We start from the raw sequence: 22,930 nt of genomic DNA on the forward strand, positions 1-22,930 counted from the left end.
TCCTTAGTTTCCCTCTGCAATTAAACTTCCATTTGAATATTGAGTCTATGTCTCTAGCCTGCTCTTTCACCTCCAGTCCCCTACCAGTTAGAAGCTGGTTTGGTGCAGTTGCCAAAACATTATAAAATAAACATAATATTCATGAAGTATGGATTCCATTTCTGACTGCCATGAACAGCAATTCACATTACTATAGCATTTTAAGGTTTAGAACGTGCTTAGCCTCATACTGAAAGGTAGCCAATATAAGTATGATAGAGTTCCATTTTACAGATAAGGAAAATTGAAGCTTATACATATCAAGGGACTTAGCTAGGAACAAGCTTGGCTTGACCAGATCACTAGATTCTTTCAATCTATCTTATCTCTGTGCAATCTTACTCCATTCTCTCCAAGTGGTGGCCTTTCTTATCTATAAAGTGTGTGGGAGGGAGGGGGGTATTACAGTATGTGATGGCTATACACTTTCCCGTTAGTCATGAGACTAAGGCTAGATATAGTTCTACTCCGAGTATTTGAGACTCCCTCAATATACGACTAAGGTAATGCTCTCTAAGTTTATCTTCCAGAAGGTTACATCCAGGGCTTTCCAAAGAAAGAGTAGATTCTAAAGTTATTTTAAAACATCTCTATGTATGAGAGGTTAATGGAAATCTTTTCAGAACATTCAACTCTCTTTGCTTATTCTTGCTAAGCAACTTGTCTAAATAATTTGGTCTCATGAGTAGATTTATCTATTCACCATGAGGGAATATCCTGACCAAGTAATTGCTACTAGTTATCTCATCAAGATGTTTCTTCCATTTTAAATCAACACTGGTGTCCTGCTATAGTACTGTCTTGTGAGCGTGGTTACCATGAAACCATTTCTCCAGAGCCTTATCCCATGGTGTGATTCCTTATCCCATGGTGTGATAAAATCAGGTCTGAACTGAGATCTAAGAACTACCCAGATCTAGGATCTATAAGAACTTCACACCAAAGGGCAGCCAGTCTTTCAAGATCCAGGTTGAGCAGAGGCATATGTTGCTTTGGGTCATAAAATGTGTTTCATATATACTATAATTGTGTGTGTGTGTGTGCTCAGTATTCATAGTTCATTGCTCAAGTAACATTTCTCATTATAGAAAAAATTCAGAGGCTACAGTACCAGGCAATTAAAGACAAAGACAAGCTAATTCATTTTTCTAATAATGCTATTTGGAGTGACTACCAGTTAACGTTGCGGAGGGGGGAAAGAGGGAAAGTGTTAGGGGATAGCAGGGTTAAGGATGCACCCACATTGAGGCAACAACTGGATGGTAAACAGTTGCACTTAAGTCTGTCTTAATGTTTATGTGACCCTGTCAAAGTCACTTCTCAGTGATACAAGTAACTGTAGTTGCAGAAGGGTTGCTCATCTTCATTGAAAGTTTCCTCACCTGGGAACTTATAGGAATAAGATCATAGATATAAGTTAAAAGCTACAGTTATATACATATGTATAAATACATATTTAGTAAAATCTCATATACTCACAGCATGAATACTAACATTCACATGACTAGCATTTTACAAAATACCAATAGGCTAAAGAATTACAATTTTGAAGGACAAGTTTATATTCCACTTCACATTTTTACAAAGACACCACTTCTCAAAAGCTATTTTTAATCATTACACTTTTTGCCAGTATTAATGGCAACTACTTACTGTGAAGCAAAGTGTCTACCCTGATTCCATAACCCTTGCAACTAGTTTCTACAGTTGGAGCCTGTAGGGATACTACTTTCGCTACAATTTTTTTTTAACATAAAGGGATGAACAGATTTTCTTGAGACTAGGTTATGACATCTAAAGTTTTCACATAGTACTGAAACGAGTAGGCAGAAAAGTCTCACTAGAGTGACAGTACTTCACCCAAAGATGAGAGCTAGTTTAAAATATTTTTTCTGCTTCAGGATTTCTAATCTGTATTATCTGACCAGTAGATGGCACTGCTGATAGGGTTACACATTGGACAGAATGCCAGACTAGAATCAGGGAAACTCAATTGTTCAAAACTGACCTCAAACACTTTTGGTGTCACTTAACCCAGTTTGCCTCAGTTTCCTCATCTGTAAAATTATATAAGAAAATAGCCAACCATTCCGGTATCTTTGCCAAGAAAATCCCAAATGAATTTTCTAAATCTAAACTTGACCAAACGAAACTAAAATGACCCAAACTTAAAAAGTAGTATACATTTCCTTGTACCCTTGGCTCCTTTCTCCACTCCAAGACCCATCCTAATGACTTTTATATCATTCAATAACTATTTGTAGGGATAAGTGGTTTTGTAAATTCTATTTTCAGGAGAGTCAGATTGTAAGATGTAAAAAGCTCGTGGCTATGTTTGATTTCTTTATATTGCTAGCATTCTTATTCCAGCCTCCCCTTCTCATCAGACTTCAGGGAAAGAAGTGGAAGAACATGAAACTCTCCACAGAATGTCTACCTTGTACAGAACTTCTCTTATCTAGCCCCTGTCATTTTAATGTCTGATGGCAAATGTCTTAATATTGGGTTGAATGTACTGATGTAGAAAACTACCAACATGAACCTAAATAGAAACTTGTTTTAAATTGAGTCAAAACTGACTTTCCCTCAAGAGGAGGAAAAAGCTTTAGTATTTCTTTGTACTTCAGTCTAGGCAATGACAAAATACCTCTGCTAAGTAGTCTTTCACTCCTCATGGAGAAAGGTTGTCTAATAGAGGAGCCAGGTCAAAAAAATCTGTTCTAGCCCAATTCTAACATTAGCTATGAAAATATCAATATTTTGTCATTGACACATTAAGTATTTTGAAGACTAAAAACTTAGGTTCCAATTATGCTCTAGACATTTGGGTTTCAAGTTTTTGTATTCCCTTATGCTATTTTGAAACTAAAAGTGTCAGAAGTCATGCATTAAGAGTGAAGATGCAAACTCAAGGTTAATTCTATCATTGTCACATCCCAAGTCAAATCTGCCCAGTTTAAAAAAAAAAAAAAAAGAATTGAGAAATTTAGGAATGGTACCTTTTAAAAATTCAGTTCCTAATTTATGCTCCCCAAATTGAAATTCCAGTAAATTGAGTAACTTACAGCTAAGTCAAGGTTGTTGCTAATAAAGTATAAATTCTGAGATCTTTTACGAATCACAAATTGATTTAATACTTTGTACCTTCCACAGTGGGTACAAAAACTCATAAAAGCCTTTTGTGGTTCAATATGTATCATGGATCCTCTAAAAAATTTATCCAATTTAATGGCATACACTTACTGCCTTGTAAAAGCACTGTACTTTTAACATAAGGCATCTTTAAAATCTCCAGATTTCCTAGTAAATCATGACTGCTCTTTTCTGAATTATTGAGGTTTTACCACATTATGCTCATGGCCTTAGGCACTAAAAATCTGTCATGATTACAAAATATGAAATATAGCCAAAAGCTGTTAAAGCCAAACTCTTTCCCATATAGTTTGCTCATGTGATCACAGGACAACAGTATCTGGAGATGGACTGTAGACAAAATAGGCAGGCCTTTAGATATATCTTTTAAAAAAATACCTGTAATTACAAGGCTTAAAGGTCATAAAAATGTCAACTTGGTATTGCATTTGCCTCAAAAAAAAAAAAAAATAGCTCTGATTTCTTCAAAGCTACTAGGGCTTTGTACACTAGAGCCAAGTACATGCTACAAGAGTATTACTTTTCACAGCTCACAAACTGGGACTTTTCAAGCCTTTATCGTAAACCAGGATTAAAAGGTCAACACTTGACATAGTTATTGCAATTTTCATTTGCACAACGGAGTATTTAAGAACATGACTGTCATTGCCTCAGAAAGCAGCAACATTTTTTTTTTCTTGGTCACGTCTGAAAGGCAATTGGAGTTAAGTGACTTATCTAGGGTCAGTGTCAGAGGCTGCATTTGAATACAGGTCCTCCTGACTCTAGAGCCACTATTTTATCCACTGTACCATGTAGTTACCCCTGTGGTTAAGACCAAAAGAGAAATATGTCTAAGACATGGAATATGAAATAGAGGCATGACATTAAGGGAGAACACAGGTATAGAATGAGGTCATATGTTCAGTCTCTTATCAGCAGAGTAGTATGTTACAAAGTTTTAACTTGGGATTATGTTAATTATCTTTAAAATTGTTAGGTGTTAGCAATCTGTATTAACATCAAAAAATGACATTGTATTGCCACTTCTTTTCATAACATACTATATGACAGACTTCAATGCCCTAATTAATGGCTTTGATTGTAGAGAAAATGATCTGTACCTCTCCAAGCATTCCTTTAAACATACCAGAATAGCTTATAGTCTTACTAAGGATGACTTGAGTATAATAGCTTAATAGTCAAACTGCCTTACAAATATAGGTCCCCTTAAGTGATGAAGCTGTTCAAATGGCCAAGGGCTATTCCTGGGCTTAATTACAAAATAGGAGGGAAAAAAATATCAATGAGCATGTGTATGATTCCTGGCAATTATTACTCCTTCCTCCAAAGATGTATTCAAACTCCTCTAATGCTTCAACACGTAAATTATAATCTATGTGTGAACACTAAAGCCTTTAGTAAAAAAAAAGCTATGACCAAGAATAGCAGAGAAAGACTAGGGTAATGTTAGAGTGCTTAGGTATCACCTATATGAAATAGAAGTTCTTCATCTGGGTTTCTCTGTTCATCTTTCATACTCTCAAATTTCACAACCCCCACACCCATACCACCACCCATATGCCCAAAACAGAGGTATAAGCCAAAATAAGCTGGTTCTTCTGATGAGACTTCAATCCACTTCAGAATTAACCATGATGTAGAAATTATGTGGGGAACTCAATCCAGTGACTTTTCCAGTAGATGTTAATATTTCCATCTTAAGTGCTCTTTTAAAAAATTAAGTTGGTAAGTGAAAAATTGGAGGGGAAAGCAGGAAAATAATCTTCCTCTGACTTCTTGATGAGTTGCCCAAGTAGACTAGACTGGTTAGATAAATGTAGGTCACTATAGAGTGAAAGTCACTTGCTTTGGTATTGAAGGGTCTTTCCTTAAGAGAAAAGAGATTCATTAATAAATGGCACTGAAAAAAAGAGAACAAAGGCAAAATATTGAAACAAGAATATCACTAACCTCAAAAGAAGAAAAAGCATGTTTTTTTCCAATTAAAATCCATAGTACATTTATAGCAAGTGTAGTAATGGTGTCAGATCTAGCCTTCCCCCTATATGCTTTATTTTCTAATGCATACTACATGAAAGTTAATATACCCACAGGGGTAAAGCAATATTACAATGTTTAATATTTCTATTTCCTTTTTTAAAACGAAAAATATCTTTACTTTTCTTTGGAACATTTGTTACATTACTTAAAAGTACAAAAATGTTCTATCAAACAACTTTTTGCATATATGTCTGTTAGAAAAGTAGTTCATTTATTCAGAAGCCATTTATTCCAAGATGGAGGAAAGAGTTGTTTTTTGTTTTTTGTTTTTGAGGAGAAGGTTGGTTTTACATCACTGCTTCATACCAAATGGTTTTACTTTTTTGATAACTTTATCTAAATTGAACTGAAATGCAAAGTCCTTAGAAAAAAGAGCAAAATAATAAGAACAAAGATGACCCAGGTTCAATTATTAAAAAGTAAACAGTTCAAAAAGTACCTTAAAGTTTAAAAAAAAAAAAGTTTGGTTGGGGAATCTGGTTGGAATTATTTGGCTTGTTAAAAGGAAACAGATTTAGATATAAGCTTGTATATCTAGATTAAACAATCTCTTCCCTTTTATCATTTCATTATGTAGCAGAAATTCATTAAATTCATTTTTAAAAGATCCATTCCCATAAAATGTACCAGGAAATTACATACATTAAATAATCTTTCAGACATAGACATCATGTCAACGTCAACACGAATACACCAATCATGAAAATGGTACCGCCTTCAGTACTATCTTAAAGATGAAAAGAGCAGCTCTCATGCTTTGGATACTTCCTATGAAATTCCAACAAAGCAAAAAACAAAAAACTCATTTCTATATCATAAATAAATAATATGAAAGGTTCTATAATAAAAGCAAAGGAAAAAATATCCAGGCCATCAATCTCCCCAATCCAAATGCTATGTAGTTTTCAGGAAAAATAAAGCACTGTGATTTAAAGAGAAGGAATAAAAGCAACATACCCACAATAAAGATAGTCTTTACCAGTGTCTGTGTCAAGAAAGCAAGTCTAGAGACTATATTCCTTACATGCAGGACTTCCACAGGAATTATTTTTTAAAATACTTTTAAGTAAACATGTAAGAACAGAATGGCATACAAGTTTTCTCCACAACGTAACATTTAAAGCTAGACAAAGAATTAAGTAGGGTTTGGTTTTTTTTTTTTTTTTTTTAAACATTAGTGCAAGTTTTATTCAAGGAGTCAACTTTAAGAATAAGTCGAACAAATGAAAATTTTACTAGTAATCCATCCTACAAGATATGGTGGAACTGAATGGAAATCATATATCAAGTGAAAATAAAATCCACTTCCCAAAGCAATTCTTAATAAAGCTACATTCAGTTCTACCAGAGGCATTCCTGTATCTTTGGCTGAAAAATACTGTAAATTTTCTCCAGAAACTTGAAGTTGATGATGAAATGTTTATTTTTTAAAATAAGCTGTCTGACATAAGCTCAAATAAATTTCTAGGAATTTCAATTCCACATCAGATATTTTGGCTGAAAAAAAAAAAAAAAAACTGCAGCACTTTGACAATAAGCATCTTATTAAATTATGATTAGATTGAGGATTTCTACCTGAATTCTGTTCAATTTCCCCATAACTTAGCTAAATACTTAGTATCATCATCACTTCATTAATTATACCATAGACTAATATTCTTAAAGAGGTTTTTTTTTAATTTTAAAGTTCTAAAACATTTTAAGAGGGATGGCTTTGAGAAGAATATTTAAGGGACAATTTTAAATCTTTCTTTTATAATATTAAGCCAAAGAATATTTTAAAACCCTGCCCCAAAATACAATATAATGTAGCTTTAAAAATAAAATTACCTGCTATAATGTCATTAAAATGCTATATTTCATAATTCTGCTAGCCTGTTTTAGGTAATAAAAGATCAGCCTAAGATTGTTCAATCATTGGAAATATCTTAATGGCAGTAACATGAATTAATGTCAGAAAATCAATCTTTTTTTGGAGTCACAAGACACTCAACCATTTGCTGCTATCTTTTAACCATTTTGGGGGAAGTTATTGTTTTAATTGGCAACTTCTTTATTTGACAAAAAAAAAAAAAACACCTCTCATATTAAGTCAAATAGGAATTACAAAATTTTTACAGAGGATACAGTAGACTCATAGAGACTATTAAAGCTGACCCATCACCCATGTGAAGTGCAGTTGAAGGGTGGGGCTTTTTGCTTTTTTTTTGTTGTTCCAAAAATATTTTCCCTCCTTTATAGACCATTCTTTCAGATGGCATTTAAGCAGCTTAATTGCATCATCATAAAACAAATCACTTTTCTCAACAAACCAAAACATAAAAACATACCAATAAAGGACAAACTTTTCACAGATAACCATAAATAAAAGTGCAATAAGTGTTCAAGTAGGGCATCATGTAGTTTAGGCAAGCTGTATGTGAACATTTGGCATAGGTCATCTTTTAAAGGCTCTCCGGGGGTCCCTCCCATTACTTATTGTGGTCACAACTGGCTGAACATTAGCTGTTGCTGGTAGCTGTGGGTTTACAGGTCCTCGTCCATTGGCTCTCCCAGTACCTGCATAGGAGTGGGCATGATTATATGAAAATGGGAATCGCCCTGATTCAGGTCCAGTTTGTACACCATTTCCTAAAACGACAGTAACAATTCATCACCAGTTCCAGATCCTGACATTGACACCTGTATAAAGATATCCCCCTTTCCAACACACACACACACACACACACTCTCTCTCTCTCTCTCTCACACACACACTCTCACTTCCCTCTCTTTCATTCTCTCTCTCTCTAAGACTGTTAAAGATTAGGGAAATACATTTCTGGTGACTGCCTTTTTTCCCCCAAAAACTGACCATTTTAAATAAGCATATATGATTAGCTTTAAATTGTACTTGGTGCTGTCATCAAGAGGAAGAGAAGAGGGAAGATTAAACTTAGGGACCAAAGTCAGAAATCAACACTTACAAAAGAACAGATGTCCCTTCCCTATACTGAAAATAAAGGCAGAGAGAAAACAGAAAACAGTAGGAGTTAAAAGCCCTAGTAGACACTATTGATGCATCAAGACAGACAGACACAATAAATCATTTTGATCTGTGCAGAAGTTTTAAGACACAAAAGTTAGTAAGAAAAAACTTGGCAATCACCCATAAACTAGTCGTGTGCTCATTAAGACAAAATTTCTGCTAACTGATCTTCAAAATACCACTATGCAAGTTCCCCAATGTAAATTTCTATTTGTTTATTTTTAAGACTAAGAATATAATAGTTAATTCCAGTCTTTTTCCCAAAAAAACTTTAAAATAATACTCCATCATAGTGAAGTTTGAAAAGCTAAGTTGTAAACATGAAATCATTAAGTATAATAGCAAAACATCCAGTTTATATCAAATGAAATCACCAGGATAATGAATTCCATAAATTCAATGGCAAAAGGGTTTGTTTACATGCTTCTAGTAACACGTTCTTTCTTAAAAGTCAAACCCATGAATTAAAGTTCGATCTACAAAATACACATATTCTTCAACCTCACATATAGTAGACACACAAAAACTTACCTACTGGCCCAAATGTACCTGTACCCATATTACTTGCTGAAGAATTATTTTTTTGTTCACCATGTGCCTTAAGGAAAATGTTAAGAAAAAGATTTAAATAAATAGCATCAAAGAAAACCTAGATGACCATGAAATGTACCAAAAGCTCACAGAAATGCATGTTTCTTAGTTTCTATCCATTCCCATTTAGTATTTTTAAACGCTTGCCCAAGTACAGTTCTCTAATCAACAGTACCTCTGCCTAAACTATTCATATAACGAAGGCATGAAAACACACAAAGTTGCTAAATTTCCTCATATCCCTTTTCCCACCCCTCAGAGTGGCAAATGACATACATGCAAATACATACATATATATCCATGAAGTTTTTGTGTATGTATGTACATGAAAGACAAATGATTTAAGATTTAAGAATTTCATACTACCTTTTGAAATAATTAGACACATTAATGTGTCAAGAAAATAGTTGTTAACAATTGATCTATAAAACAAAAAAGCAGTTTGCACATAAAACTGTTAATTACCACTTTGTTCTGCTGTCCAAGATAGTCTGGGTTAGGTTCACTGAAGTTTGGCACTTCTGAGTATACCATACAAAATCTGAAAATAAAGCAAAAAGTTAGATGGCTGCTGGGATTTAAAAAAGAAAAAAAGGCAACTGGAGAATTTCTAGATTGGGAAATCAAATAAGAATTCTTTTTGCATTAAGTGTCAAAAATAAATCAAATTCTCACTCCTTCCTTTCTAACCATATATGTCCCTCCTTACAACAATAAAAGAAACTCAAAGACATCAAAATATTTATTAAGCACAACATTGCACATGTCACTCCTCCACTGTTTAGTATTTGGGTTGCATGTTTTTATACCTACAATGAACCATTCAATACTGAGCATCAGAGACATTAGAACATGTTCCCCATGGTATCTTTAGATCAAAAGATGAATCTACTGTCTCACACCTTGGTGTAGCACATGCTTAGCATTCTTCTCAGTTGTGGCTGAATATATCTGAATGCAGTCCAATCATTCTCCCTACCTCTAGTTACCTCCCAATGACAATAATATTTATTAAGGATGCAGTTAAGGTGTACGCTACAATTCACATAACCAGGCTCACTCACTACCACCTAAATATACAGATAAACCATTCATTTCTTAGCTTAATTTTTAAAAGAAAAAATAAAAAAATAAAGGTAAAATGTATTTGCACCTGACAAAGGACAAGCATACCACCTTGGAAGTCATTTCAGAATCGAATGGCTTAAACATTTAACTTCTACAGATCTTTTATTTCTACTATTCCCAACAGGATTAATTTTAGTTATTCCTAAATAGATAAGATGACCAATACATAAGATGACCAGTATCCCATACTTTTACTTTTATCTCCTTGCAACGTCAACATTAGACAAATTAACACACAAGACAAATATAAAGAAACCATCTCTTCCCTTGACCTAAACCATACAAAGTGTTACCAATTTCTGAACCAAATTGATGGCATTCTCCTTTTACCATTATTTACAGCTTCTCTGAAACAAAACTTATTCTGCTCCCTCACTGTTGATTTTTAATTTTTAAAAAAAACTTTTTTGTAACATGACGTTTCTTTCAACAAATTAAATCTCCAATATAATATACGGCCTCAAATTAAGTTTTATTTTGTTTTTTTTTTTTTTTTCCTGAGCCCTGACCAAAAGCCGAAAGGATTAATTATTTGGGTCACTATATGTATTATACTTTTATTACTGCATCTCAATGACTAGGCTAGCATGGAGGCTGGATTACCTTTACACCCCCAGAGAGGATGGTCCCTCCAGGTCAAGGTGGAGATCATTACCAGGGCAGTGTATGGAAGCTCGCATTGCGGCTGCCTGCACCGTACCTAGACTGTGAATAAATAGAGGGCTTCAATTTTTCAGTGCTGTCAGTCCTTTTAACATGAGCACACATTCACCCAAGAACAGAAAAAAAAATCAAATTTTAACTTATACCTAATAACTTATGCCTAGATAACTACTGCATGCTTTGTTTTTGTTTATATTTTAGAAGACAGCAGCTGATATCAGTAAATGCCCATTGTGATTCTTGGAAAAAACTATGTACCAAAGGCCTACAGGAATGATCCTGGGGAGAGATTTGGGGAAATTTCTTACTGTTCTTTCTGCTAGAATAACTGAGACCAACCATGTAAGAAATAGAAATTTAGTCGATATACAATTAAAACAAATAAGACAGATTTAACTTATCATTCATGTTATTTTTTTAAGCTATCAAATAGCATTAACTCTCAGTTCTTTTTAAAATTGAAAAATAAACCTCCAGGTAAGTTGTACTTCATACCTACCATTTATTTTTACAAAATGTTATGTACACCATAGCCTTCCATACTTTAATACTTACTCCCCAATTTTCTGAAGTTCACCTCCTCTTCCTGTGTATAGAGTCAGACACCCTTTCCACATGGATGCATATCTGAGGACAAACAAAAATCAATTATATGTGTACCTGCATGCACTGCAAAGTGTTCCTCTTGAATGTGATAGAGAAGCTTTACTCCATTACTCTAATGGAATTATGATCTGATGTCAATAATGAGTTTTCATACTAATGATAATTCACTACCCATTCATCCATTCCTGTTAATACTATGCAAATCTCCCTTTGTCTTCCAATTAATGTGCCACAGGGGTGATTCCAATTCACCCCATCAATTAGCCACAAGAGTTAATCCAATGTATTGGATCCTTCTCTTCCTTTGCATTCTCTTCCCTTCAAGCAGATAATATTAATTCAACCAAGAATAGAAATATCAGCATTCTTGTGCTTAATACTATACTTATTTAACTCACACTAGCCATATATCAACTTTTCTTATACATCAGAAAGTAACAAAATTTATTAGAATACAATCAATCTGCCAAAAGATCAGCCTGATTGGAGTCGGTTCACCTGCCTTCCTCTTCACATAAAATTTTAATCACTAATCTGGGTAAGTAGGTGCAATAACCTAGTATGATAAAAAACCAAGCATGAAATAAGAAATAACTTCCTACTTGAAGTCCAAAATAAATTATATTTACTATAAATTTCAGGACTTTAGAGGGTTTCCATTAGTTTCATAGCAACTAAACTATTACTTTATGTTAAGGCTAGCACCCTAATAGAGAAACCAATTTGATTTCACCATAGAAAATCTGCCATTCTTGATTTAAAAGCCAAAAAATGAAGCCAGGAATTATCAAAAATGACAGGAGGCCTGAAGAACTTATATTCGTATCATGAAGCAAGGAGACAGACACACTTTGACAAACTAATATTTCCTGCACCTAAATTAAATAAATATTTTGAGTAAGTTATTTAATGTGAATGGCACCATCCAAAAAAGGGTTTTTGGTTTTTTTTTAAACCATATGCAGAAGAGGTTATAGTAGGGTTCCTGAGTTAACTGGTTTCCAAAGAGACAAATAATGTGCTGAGAACCCAGCTAGCTATCTCCAGGAATTCCCTTTTCCTTTCTTTCCAACTACTGGGGACTTTTTTCCTTTCTTCCAATGCCCCTTCCCCTAATCATCTCAAGGTGCAACCTGGAGTAACTGCTTCCCATCTTTTCCAAAGCAAGCCTAGCCTAGTGCAGGCTAAATTAATGGAAGGGAGAAAAAGCATCAATCCAACAAAGCCTGAATCTCTCCCCTCCAACTACCCCAATTCTTTTTCACATAGCTCCTCTTCCCCTCACCCTATCTCCCCCACCCTTCAAGATCCAATTCTGCTAAGTGATGAAATATCCAAGAGACTCAAGAGAACTGCTGAGCTAGTAAAAATGCAAATAGTTTATATCTATCCTTTTTGTGTTCCCAAGTACCTACTCATTACACCATAGATGTACATTATAGGCTTCCTTTACTGATACTTAATAGGAGGAAGAAATTTAGTTATAGAGTAAATAAACTAAGAAAACCACAAAATGGATTATGGGTTTGCTATAGCCTTCTTTCCATTGGCCAGATACTGGGGTTAGAAATCTTACTCAAAGAAAGAAAGGCAATAGAAAATAAAAGGGATGACAGGGCACTTGGCAGGAGGTCATAGGCTCTGTAGCACCATCTACTAACTATTATTCCCTGACCTCTAGAAACCCTGGACACCCCTTTTCCCCAACACACAACAAAAGAGTGAATCAGAGGGCTCACCACTCCTACAACCATGTGTATGCTTTTTCCCTTTTATTTGTTAGGGCAAATGAGGAGGAGGGAGGTATGTGTGAGACTAGCTCCCCAAAATGGATTCCACATATAAAAACTTTGTATAGAAATACCGTTAAATAGACTAGCTAAAATTCTAGTCATACTCAAATAACACTATACCAAATGAGTATTATGGATTAAAGATGATTTGCAGACTGGTCTAGAAATGCAACCACTGAGGGTGACATTCTACTTCCTGACCACTTACAAAATAACAGAATGAAAAGCACTTTACATTTTACAAAGAGCTTTATGTATGTTAATTCACTTGATTAACACAATTAACACTGTTAAAGCAGGAGCTATTATCTTCCCTTTTACAGAACAGAAAGAGGTTGAGGGCTTGACTTGTCCCCAAGTCAGAGCTAGCTATTCAAACTAGCTTGAGAATTCAATCACTTGTCTTCCCAACTCCAACCTGTACATGTCAAGTAATAAAATCTTCATTAAATTTATTGTACCTTTCAACACATAAATATCTCTTTTTACATGAGCTCTTTCCCCTATCTCCCCAGCTGACCTTCTCTATTCCCCTTACCTGCTCCCTTCTCCCCTGCCCAAAAATATACTCAGACACATGTCTATTATGTCTCCCTGGATAGAACCTAAGCCCTTTATGACAACAACTTGCTCTTTTTTTGTTTTTATCACCAAGGCCTATTACAATGCTTGGCATTTTAGTACTGGCTTACTGTGGTGTTGACATTTTGTAGGTATAGTATGACTCAGTTATAAAAATATTTGCATAAGATACAATGAAAAAGGAAAGAAGTGTGACAGTAAAAAAGAACACTGGCTCTGGATTCATGCAAGAAATTCCAGCTCTTTGGTCCTCAGCATCCTCATCTGTCAAATGATGGGGATGGAGTTGGTGGCAGATGTGGTTCCTTCCAACCCTCAATAACGTATCTATGAATTCAACCATAGGAAAACAATATACAGTTTTTTAATCATAAAAAATATTAGATTTTAGAAGCTCAGAAGAGTGGCTAATTAGTGTTGCTTAAAATGGAACCTGAGTTCTCCCAGCTCTCTTACCACCTGTGTGAATCTGAGAAACAATTGTATACTGGGCCTCAGTATTCTCATTAGTAAAATTCAGGACACTATAAATCTATAATCCAGATTCTAAATCTGAACAAAAGTATTTATATCCAAAGAAATGCTTTTCTGTGTTGAATCTGAGCATTAAGCTATTTTAAAGTAATTTGTCTAGAATTTGTCACTTTGCACGATTATGGGTGTCCCCCAAATAGTTTAGCCTAGATTACAATAAGGACAACCTTTAAATTTAAGGAAAATCTATAAAATGGGTAACTTAAAAAATGCTTGAGTTTCTTTGTGCTCTGATTTAACTGCAAAAAGTATTAAGTTAAACTTGAGAATGTATTAATTTTCTGAATGTATAACAATTATAAAAGTCTAAAAATTATCTATAACCAAAACATCCATTTCTTCCAAATAGCATATTTATAGCACTAGATCTGACCTTTGGTTGAATATTGTTTTTAGCAGTCCTCATTTATAAACACTCTTCTCTATACAAATGGTTGACATTGCAGTCTCTGTTAATACTAACAGTTTATGCTAAGAAATTCCAGTTCCATTCCCAGACTGCTAATTTTTTTTGACCAAATTCTTTAATAATAAAGAGTGCTGCCTCAGTCACACACCTCTGCTGATATTCAGTAATTCTAATTACCAATGTAGGAAGTTTGGCGCTTTTTATTTTGGGTTTTGGATTTTTTTTGGACAAAAGCAAATTGCTGTAAGTTATAATTATTCTGAAGAGTAACTTTAGAATTAAATAGAGGAATATGAGTAAAAATTGCCAAGTATAAAGAGTTTTTTGGAGGGGAAAAATTACTGTGACAAAAAACAAATTACTATATGTAAATGAGAACTTATCAGAAAACCATTTTTGTTATTTCTTTTCTTTCATCTCTTTAAAATAGAGGTATAGAGTAAAGGTCAATGGATTTTAGAGACAGGATACTTAATATGATACCATCCCATCATCTATGTGACTTTTAAAAAGTCATTTCTCTTGACTTTCAGGTCTTGAAAAAGTGAGGGAAGTTAATTGATTTCTAACCTGCTTCCTGTTTTAAGTCTTATATATTTGCTTCAATACCCCACCAGGTAAAACAAAAATTCTATCTTAAAATACAGACAAGGAGCTTGTCTGGACAAATATAGAAAGATTTGTGTGTAGTTAACTAGAGGGACCTTGACTGGAACCCTTGATTCTCTTGTCACTTACTTTGTAATGCAGGGACAAGTAATTTCTCTGGGAGCAAGTTTTTCATCTGCAAAACTGAGGGCAACAGTATTTTGAACTAGATGACCCCTGGGTGGCATAGAAGATAAATGTTTTGAACTTGGGTATCTCTAAGAACTGGAGTTCAAATGCACCCTAAGACACTAGCTGAGTATCATTGGGCTGTTGAGCAAATCTCCCTGTTTCTGCATCTATAAAATGGAGATAAATAATAAAGCACTTTATTCCAAGAATTTAGAGAACCAATAAGAATGTTTGTAGCATTTTGCAACCCTTAAAGCACTATGTAAATTAATGCTAGCTTTTATTATTCTAAATAATATAATTCTAAATAAAAGCTATCAACAATTACTACTAAAGAACCTTTCCTTAAAAGCCAAAATTTCAAATACATAGCTGAGAGAAAAGTAAAATTTTGAAGAAAAATCATATTTATATGGTATTTTTAATCCTAGGTTAGGAATGTTAACAATCTAAATGTTATTTAAGTTTCACCCATCCCTTCCAAAATAGAAATTGTATCTGGATTCTTTTAACTATGAAAATCAAATTTACATGGTCACTTATATGGTCTCATTGTCACCTGATTCATTGTCAATGAATCAAATATATAGTCAAGAATAATGCCTGTTCCCAACTTCCTGCTTTGAAGATAACAAACTCTTAGGCTTCCTTCCTGGAGATGTTATAAAAATATCAAGATAATGCCTGTTAAGTGTTCTGAGTTCCTTAGCATCAAGGTAACATGCCTAATTACATCATACTATTATGACTATTATCTATCCCCACCCTACTTCCCTGTAGTTATTCATGACTCACAAAAATATTACAATCATCTCACTGCAAAAACTTCCAAATCTTTCCTAATTTATAGGAAATTCTATCAACTCTTCTATCACAATCACCCCCAAGTAAGTTCATCAATTTATTCCTATAGATGCTGGAACTAAGTTTTTGCAATACATATATATAAATGTGTGTGTGTGTGTGTGTGTGTGTGTGTATAATTGCTATATAAATTTGTTTTGTTTTTGCTTTGCACTCTAAATAAGAGTTTAGCATAATAAATCATACTACTTCTACTGTGCTTTTCCCCCCCAGTTTACCTCATCAGAATGTTACAAGCCATTCTCTCCTAATGAAGATTTGAACAAGAAAAAAAAAGCATAAGATTATATTATGTTTACTTAACAAAGGAAGAACAAAAATAGTTTCTAACTATCTAAAACAAATGTCACACAGTGCCAAATATATGATTACAGCCTACCTTTGACATACTAACAGAAACTTAAGTTCTCTAGCTCAGATTTGTTCTCTTCCAGGTACCAGGCGTATAAATACCTGGTTAAAATTTAGGCAAGTTCTGAATGAGTGCCTCATTCTAGAGATCAATAATCTCATTCATTTATTGGAAAATGTTTACTATCTCACCCCTTACACTATACAACCTAAATTTTCTCTTCTTTCTCCAATGCAACCTAAAACCCCTGAATTTCATTGTTTAGAAGTGAGAAATAACTTTCAACTGAAACCTATTGCTTTAGTGGCAAAAGGCTCATTTTAATTCTTGTCTGTCCTTTATCGGGAAAGCAGGTTGAAAGTGGCTTCATAAACTTTATGATGGGTGGATGGATGGATGGATGGATGTACACAGGAGTAGTCCACACTCCTCTCTTTCTGCATACCTACCCTCGGGTTAATCGAATAATATCCCCGGGCTGGATAAGACCTCCGATTTCATCCCACACCGAAATAGTGATGCTTCCCGTCTTATCAGCTACTTTGCATGACCTTACTTCGTGGCCGTCTTTGGTTTTGGTCACTCGTCCTGCGAGAATTTAAAACATCCAAAGAGGGGGTAGAGGGAAAAAAAAAATTCAGGTCAAATTAGTTTTAAGGAAGAAGCGACTTTTGACTAGGGCTCCTTCTCCACGTACTCGGGGAAGGAAATTTTTTTTCTTCCCCCAAAGGTTTCCGACGACGAGATCACCCATTCCCTCCCATGGGATTCTCACAAAGTGAGAAAGAGAAAGCTAACGAGTGACACGGGAGCAGGTCTACATCTGGGACTCCGAGAAGCGGCCACGTGCGTATGGAGGCCAGGGATGGGGGTGGGGGCAGAACACGCGTGAAGCACCTCCCCGTGGGAAGGGTGGGCAGGGGTGGAGAAAGGGGGAGGGGGAGGGGAAAGAGAGGGTTGCAGAAGCCTTGGAGAGGAGGGGGTGTAGCTCCAGTGGCGGGGACCCAACTTACCTATCTCCAGGACAATAAAGACGACATTTAAGTTTTTCAGCCCGGGCTTAATATCTTTTATAAAGAAGTGCGGGTCGTTCGCCCCGTTCATATCGAGACCGGCTGCAGGTGCGGTGACGGCTGCTGGTACGGCTGTGACCCGGGCAGAGGACAAAGCATCCCACCCCTCGGGGCACGGGAGAGGGGGCGGGAAGGGAGGCAGACGAGGCTCGACCTTGGGCGCTGGGGAAGCTTAGAAAACACTGGGGGGCGCGGGGGCCTGCGGTCAGCGTCTAATCAACCCTCCTGGCTTCCCCCCCAAGTTAAAAAAAAAAAAAAGGGAGGGGAATCGAAGCCGCAGAAAGAAAATGGAAGAAGCCACGAAGAGGGGGCGGGCTGGGGGCACTCGCGACCACACGGCCCGACTAGGGCCAACCCAGCAGCGGCCACCCACTTACTGGAAGGGAGTAAAGGGAGCGCTTAATGCAAACGCCCCGCTTTGTAAAAAAAAGAAAACCGGGAAGACCCGGCTGCGCGCTCCGCGCTGCCTGGCTCAGCTCAGCTCGCGAGCCGGCCTCCAGCCCCTGGCGCGCTCGCTCACACACGCGCACACAGACACACGCACACACACGCGCCCGGCCGCCGGGTCCGCGCGCGTGCTAAGGGATCCGGGAAAGAGAGACTGGGGGACGGGTGGAGGGGGTAGGGTGGGAAGGAGGCAGGCAGAGCAAGAGAGTGTGCACTGAGCTCCAGCCACCAGCAGCGACTGACCAATTCTGCCGCTGAGCCGCTTGCCCAGGCAGCTAGACCCGACTCGCCCCGCCCCTTGTGACGCCACAGGTGTGGCGTCAGCACGTCTGCACGTCCGCACGGCTGGGGGGAGGGGAGAAAGTTGGGGGCGGGCCGGAGAGCCTCACCCTCTAGCCTAAATTCTGAAGGTGACACTTAGCACGCTCTGCACCGTCTTTTGTCCCTTTTCCCCTTTTCCCCTCCTCCTCCCTTTTCTCCTTCCTCTTTTGCTCCTTCCTCTTCCTTTTCCTCCTCCCCTTTTCTCCTTTCTCTTCCCCTCCCTATTCTTTCTTCCCCTTTCCCCTTCTCCTCCTCCCGAGGCCCCAGGTGTTCCGCACCTTCTCGTCTTCCTCTCTTGCAATTCTCCTTCACACCCTTCTCCTAGATTCACACCTTCATTCACCTATCTTCCCAGCCCTGAACTCTGGAGGGCAGATTGGAAATATGGCCCCTTGCATGGTTGTAGAAAGGATTTGGCAAAAAGTTCTCATTGGGGCTGGCTCCAGGGACCGTGGGAGTATCTGTTGAAAAACGCATAATCAAACTCAAAACCTTTTAAGCTAGAAAGGGCTCTGGAAATCCTTTAACACATTTCACTGGAACTGAGGCAGAAAGGTGAAAAAAGTAGCCAAAGTGACAAGCTCTAAGGAAAAAACCGGGATTCAAATCCGGGGCTTGTGGCTGTAAATGTCTTGCTCTTTCCACCCCACATACCTTCATTGTAGATTTTGAAAGGGGAGGATAAGGAGGGAGTAGCTAGGATGTGAGCTTGGAGATCTGTTTACTGCTTTTTTGAATTAGTATACCCTGTTCCTAGCATAATGCCTTTCATCCAGGAAGAACCTAAATGCATTTTCATTCATTCATAGAACGTTAGAACTGGAAAAGATGTTGAAGAGTATTTACAAATGAAGGAATATGGATTAAAGTGCTTAATCCAAGATCAGAGACAGAAAAACTTAGACTTAAAACTGAAGGAAGAGTATGACCATGTCACATCTATATTCACTTTCATAAACTCCTATGGCTCTCTGTTAATTCCAGAATCAAATAAAATTCTCTGGCCTTTAAAGTTGTTGACAATCGGTTCCTTTTCTGCCTTCCCGGTCTTCTATCTCTACTTTCTTCCATCTTGACAATCTTGCTGTTCCTCTCACAGCACTCTTTCAAAACTCCCCCATGTCTGGCCCGCCACCAATCTAAAATTCTCTCCCTCCTCACAACTCCATCTTATAGCTTCCCTGACTTTCTTCAAGAAAAATCCACTCAAATCTCCCCTCCTGCTAGAACTCTTTCCAAATTCCCCCCCTGGCTGGAGCCTTTCCTCTTGAGAGGTTCTCATTTACACTTGTATGTCCTTTGTGGTTTGCTTCTGGTCTTCTCCCATTAAAATTTGAAGGGATTTTCTTTACCTTTCTTTATAACCACAAGCTTTGGTGGGGAATGATGATAATAAAAATGATTCAAAACTCCTGGGTTTGTGGCTGTACATCAAAGCAGGAAATAGAGAAAGTGAGAACTTCCAAAATTTCTTCAAGGAATTCTTTCTATTCAAAGGAAATAAATACCAGTTGCTGTGTCCCCGAAGTTTATCACCTTTGGACAAGTAACCTTTCACACTTAGTTAGACTGGTGCCAGAGAGGCACATTCACAGAAAAGTCCTCTGGCCAGTACTCAACTTCATAGACTGGAAAAGACCTTCATAGACTGGTCAGACCTAGTATTTTGCATAACCTTCTAGAACTCAATGTTAATTCAGTGCTTTCCTGGACTTAGCCAAGACAGAAAACAGAATGTTATTCTATTGTGGTGTCTCTTTTAGTGAAAAGTTAATATACGTATTCTTCAAAAAAGAAAATTTCAATTACACGAAAATACAGTTTTTTCCATCTGCATATTGCATATATTTTAATACTACTCCAAAAGTTGATCGCTATCATTATGAATGCCAAGGAAGGAATGATAGTTCAATTATATGTTAGTAAATGTTTAACAATGGACTCTCAGAAAACAAGACACATTTTAAACTTTAATCTGCATTATTAACATTCTCTCCATCACTTTCTTAAGTCTACACAATCAACAAAAAATAAATCAAAGCCTGGTTTCTAATGTTTGCCAATTTCCAAAGGGGAAATGATTACATGGAAAATGTTGATGTTATAAAAGCTGGTTCCAGTACACACCCTTGAGATAGTTGAGGGAGGCATTGCATTGCTTTCCACAAAGCACTTTAGATTTTGCTTCTATCTCATTTCTAGTTTTCCTTTGACTCTCTTTAGGTCACTGAGCTAGCAGTAAGGAAGACCTTGGTTTCAAAATCCTTATTCTTTCTAATAGTGTGTGACTTTGGGCAAGCTACTACTTTTGTGAGTCTCAATTTGTTTATCTTTAAAATGGGGATAATAATATGTAGGGGGCAGGGTAATTATGAGGTTCAAATGATAAATACATTTTTAAAGTTCTGTATAAATTTAAATAGTTATGATTCTCTCTTTCCTGTCAGTAGCTTAGATCCACCAATAGAATTAGTGTATTGCACAGCCCTCGCAGTGAGACTTTGTTTTAAAAGGTTGTTGACCCTTAAAACAATGTAACCACTTTTCTCATTGTAATTGTTTCATATCTGTAATTCTGGACTCCATGGTTATATTGTGGAGCTCATTGATGGTGCTAAACTCATAATTAATGCATAAAAATAAATACATGAAGAATAAATCATCATTACTAAGTGAAGTGCAAGGTGCATGACCTAGTGATAGTGAATTAGTAGACTAAGTTTCCTAATAAACACTGGATACTATAAATTAGAGAAAAGGAATTCCAGGCCTTCCTCTTAATTTCATACAGCTGTAGAAATTTATATTGTCACATACATACACATACACACACACACACACACACAGACATACACAGAAAAGTAGCTCCATAAACTACTTTGTAGAGATTAAGACTCTGGGCTTGGGGATATGATCTGTTTTTGAATCCCATCTCTGTCTAATATTATTCTTTGACAATGAGCATGTCACTTAACCTCTGTAAATGTCCTGTTTCTTTCCTCATTTCTAAGTTGGGGGCAACAGCTCTTCCAATACCTAGTTCACAGGGTTATTGTGAGGGATGTTAAATTTATGTGAGTTGCTATTATTACCTTGTTCAGAGGAGATTCTTCTGAAGGTTTAAGAATAAAAAAATAAAAACCACTGGTTAATCAACTAAATGATAAGAAATTATCACTTTAATTGATCAATTGATTCATAATAAGTTATCATTTATTCTACGATTCTAGACTGAAGTGAATTGTTGAAGAATGACTAAAGCAGATTACTTTTTAACACTTGCCTTAGAACCCACTGATTCTGCTGCTTCTTCCCCCACCTCAGAATTTCCCCTTCTATTGCTTTCTCTACCTTTCTCTCTCACCAGCCCACTTCTCTTTTTTTTACCTACACTTGTCTCTCCCATCTGTTACCTTTCCTATCTTCCCTAGCTATATGACTAACCCCCTTTGTTTATGCCTTTTTGATTTCCTCTCCTCTCTACTTTGATCAGTCTCTCCTCTTCTATCTTTAAATCCTTTTCCTTCCTTCTTTTTCCCTTAATACTTTCTTTACCTGCCTGCCCTTCTTTTCTTCTCCACATTCCTCTAAATTCTACCCCTCCCAAAATTGAAAATTATTCCCTCTTAGGCTTGTAGCCTTTTCAAGTTAAAGAATTTATCATCAGTGTGGGAGCTGACTTTGATTGCATGTTTGTTCTAATTGAAGATGTTTGACAACATAGCTGAAAACATCATGTTCAAAAGTATGAGAGCAAGCATACAGCCTTGTTTCACTCTACTGAGGACTGAGAAACCTCAAGAGCATTGTTTATTATCCAGAACGCGGGTAAGCACACTTTCATGACAATGACATGGTATATTGATGAACTTCTCCAGACAACTAAATTTTGACATAATTTTCGATAAGCTCTCATGACTGATAGTATCAAAGATCTTTGTCAGATCTTCAAATATTGTATACAGTTCTCTCTTCTGCTCCTGGCATTTTTACTGGAGTTGTTGAACAGTAAACACCATATCAACTTTGATGCCTACTGGCTCTCGTTAGATGACCTCTTTCCATTTGCTGGGACAGCCTATTAAGGAAGACTTTGGCGAGAATCTTATAGCAATGACCAAGAGAGACTTTTACTGGACAATCTATTCCCTTTATCAATAAAGGGCAATCCTTGAATAATAAAGGCATCCTTGAACTCCCGGGGCATAACTTCTTGTCATATAATATGGAAAATTTCAGTCAGCTTTTGTATGAGCAATGGACAGTCCATCTTGTAAATCTCAGCTGATGCATGATTTTTTGCTTATAGATGATTGTGCACTCAATGTAGCCTCTGAAGCTAAGATCCAATAAAGTATGGATTGATTCTCTGCTGCTTGTGCTAATTTTGGCCTAACAATTGACACCAAGAAAACACATGTCCTCCATCAGCTAGCAGCACACTATCTATATGTGAAACTATCAGTTACAACAAATAAAATTTTGAATACTGTGGATAAGTTCTCTTATCTTGGCAATATACTT

General features: G+C 36.5%; 1 protein-coding gene across 3 annotated transcripts; it reads right to left on the reverse strand.

The window, feature by feature from the left end:
- Nucleotides 1-1,178: 1,178 nt before the first annotated feature.
- Nucleotides 1,179-18,373, reverse strand: NABP1 (nucleic acid binding protein 1). Of its 3 annotated transcripts, XR_007951992.1 has the most exons (7): nt 17,579-18,373; nt 17,015-17,153; nt 11,201-11,272; nt 9,320-9,395; nt 8,795-8,861; nt 7,566-7,866; nt 1,179-5,062 (listed from the first exon to the last, which is right to left on the reverse strand). XR_007951992.1 is itself a non-coding variant. In XM_051985981.1 (6 exons), the coding sequence occupies exons 1-6, from the start codon at nt 17,667-17,669 to the stop codon at nt 7,673-7,675; spliced, it is 567 nt and encodes a 188-aa protein (XP_051841941.1). In that variant the 5' UTR covers nt 17,670-18,373; the 3' UTR covers nt 1,179-7,672. The 3 variants fall into 3 exon arrangements, 2 of the variants coding, with proteins under 2 accessions (XP_051841941.1, XP_051841940.1); XM_051985981.1 differs by having other exon boundaries at nt 1,179-7,794; XM_051985980.1 differs by having other exon boundaries at nt 1,179-7,866.
- Between the last annotated feature and the right edge of the window lie 4,557 nt (nt 18,374-22,930).

Source organism: Antechinus flavipes, chromosome 3 (genome assembly GCF_016432865.1).
Source record: "Antechinus flavipes isolate AdamAnt ecotype Samford, QLD, Australia chromosome 3, AdamAnt_v2, whole genome shotgun sequence".
NCBI classification, from domain to species: domain Eukaryota; kingdom Metazoa; phylum Chordata; class Mammalia; order Dasyuromorphia; family Dasyuridae; genus Antechinus; species Antechinus flavipes.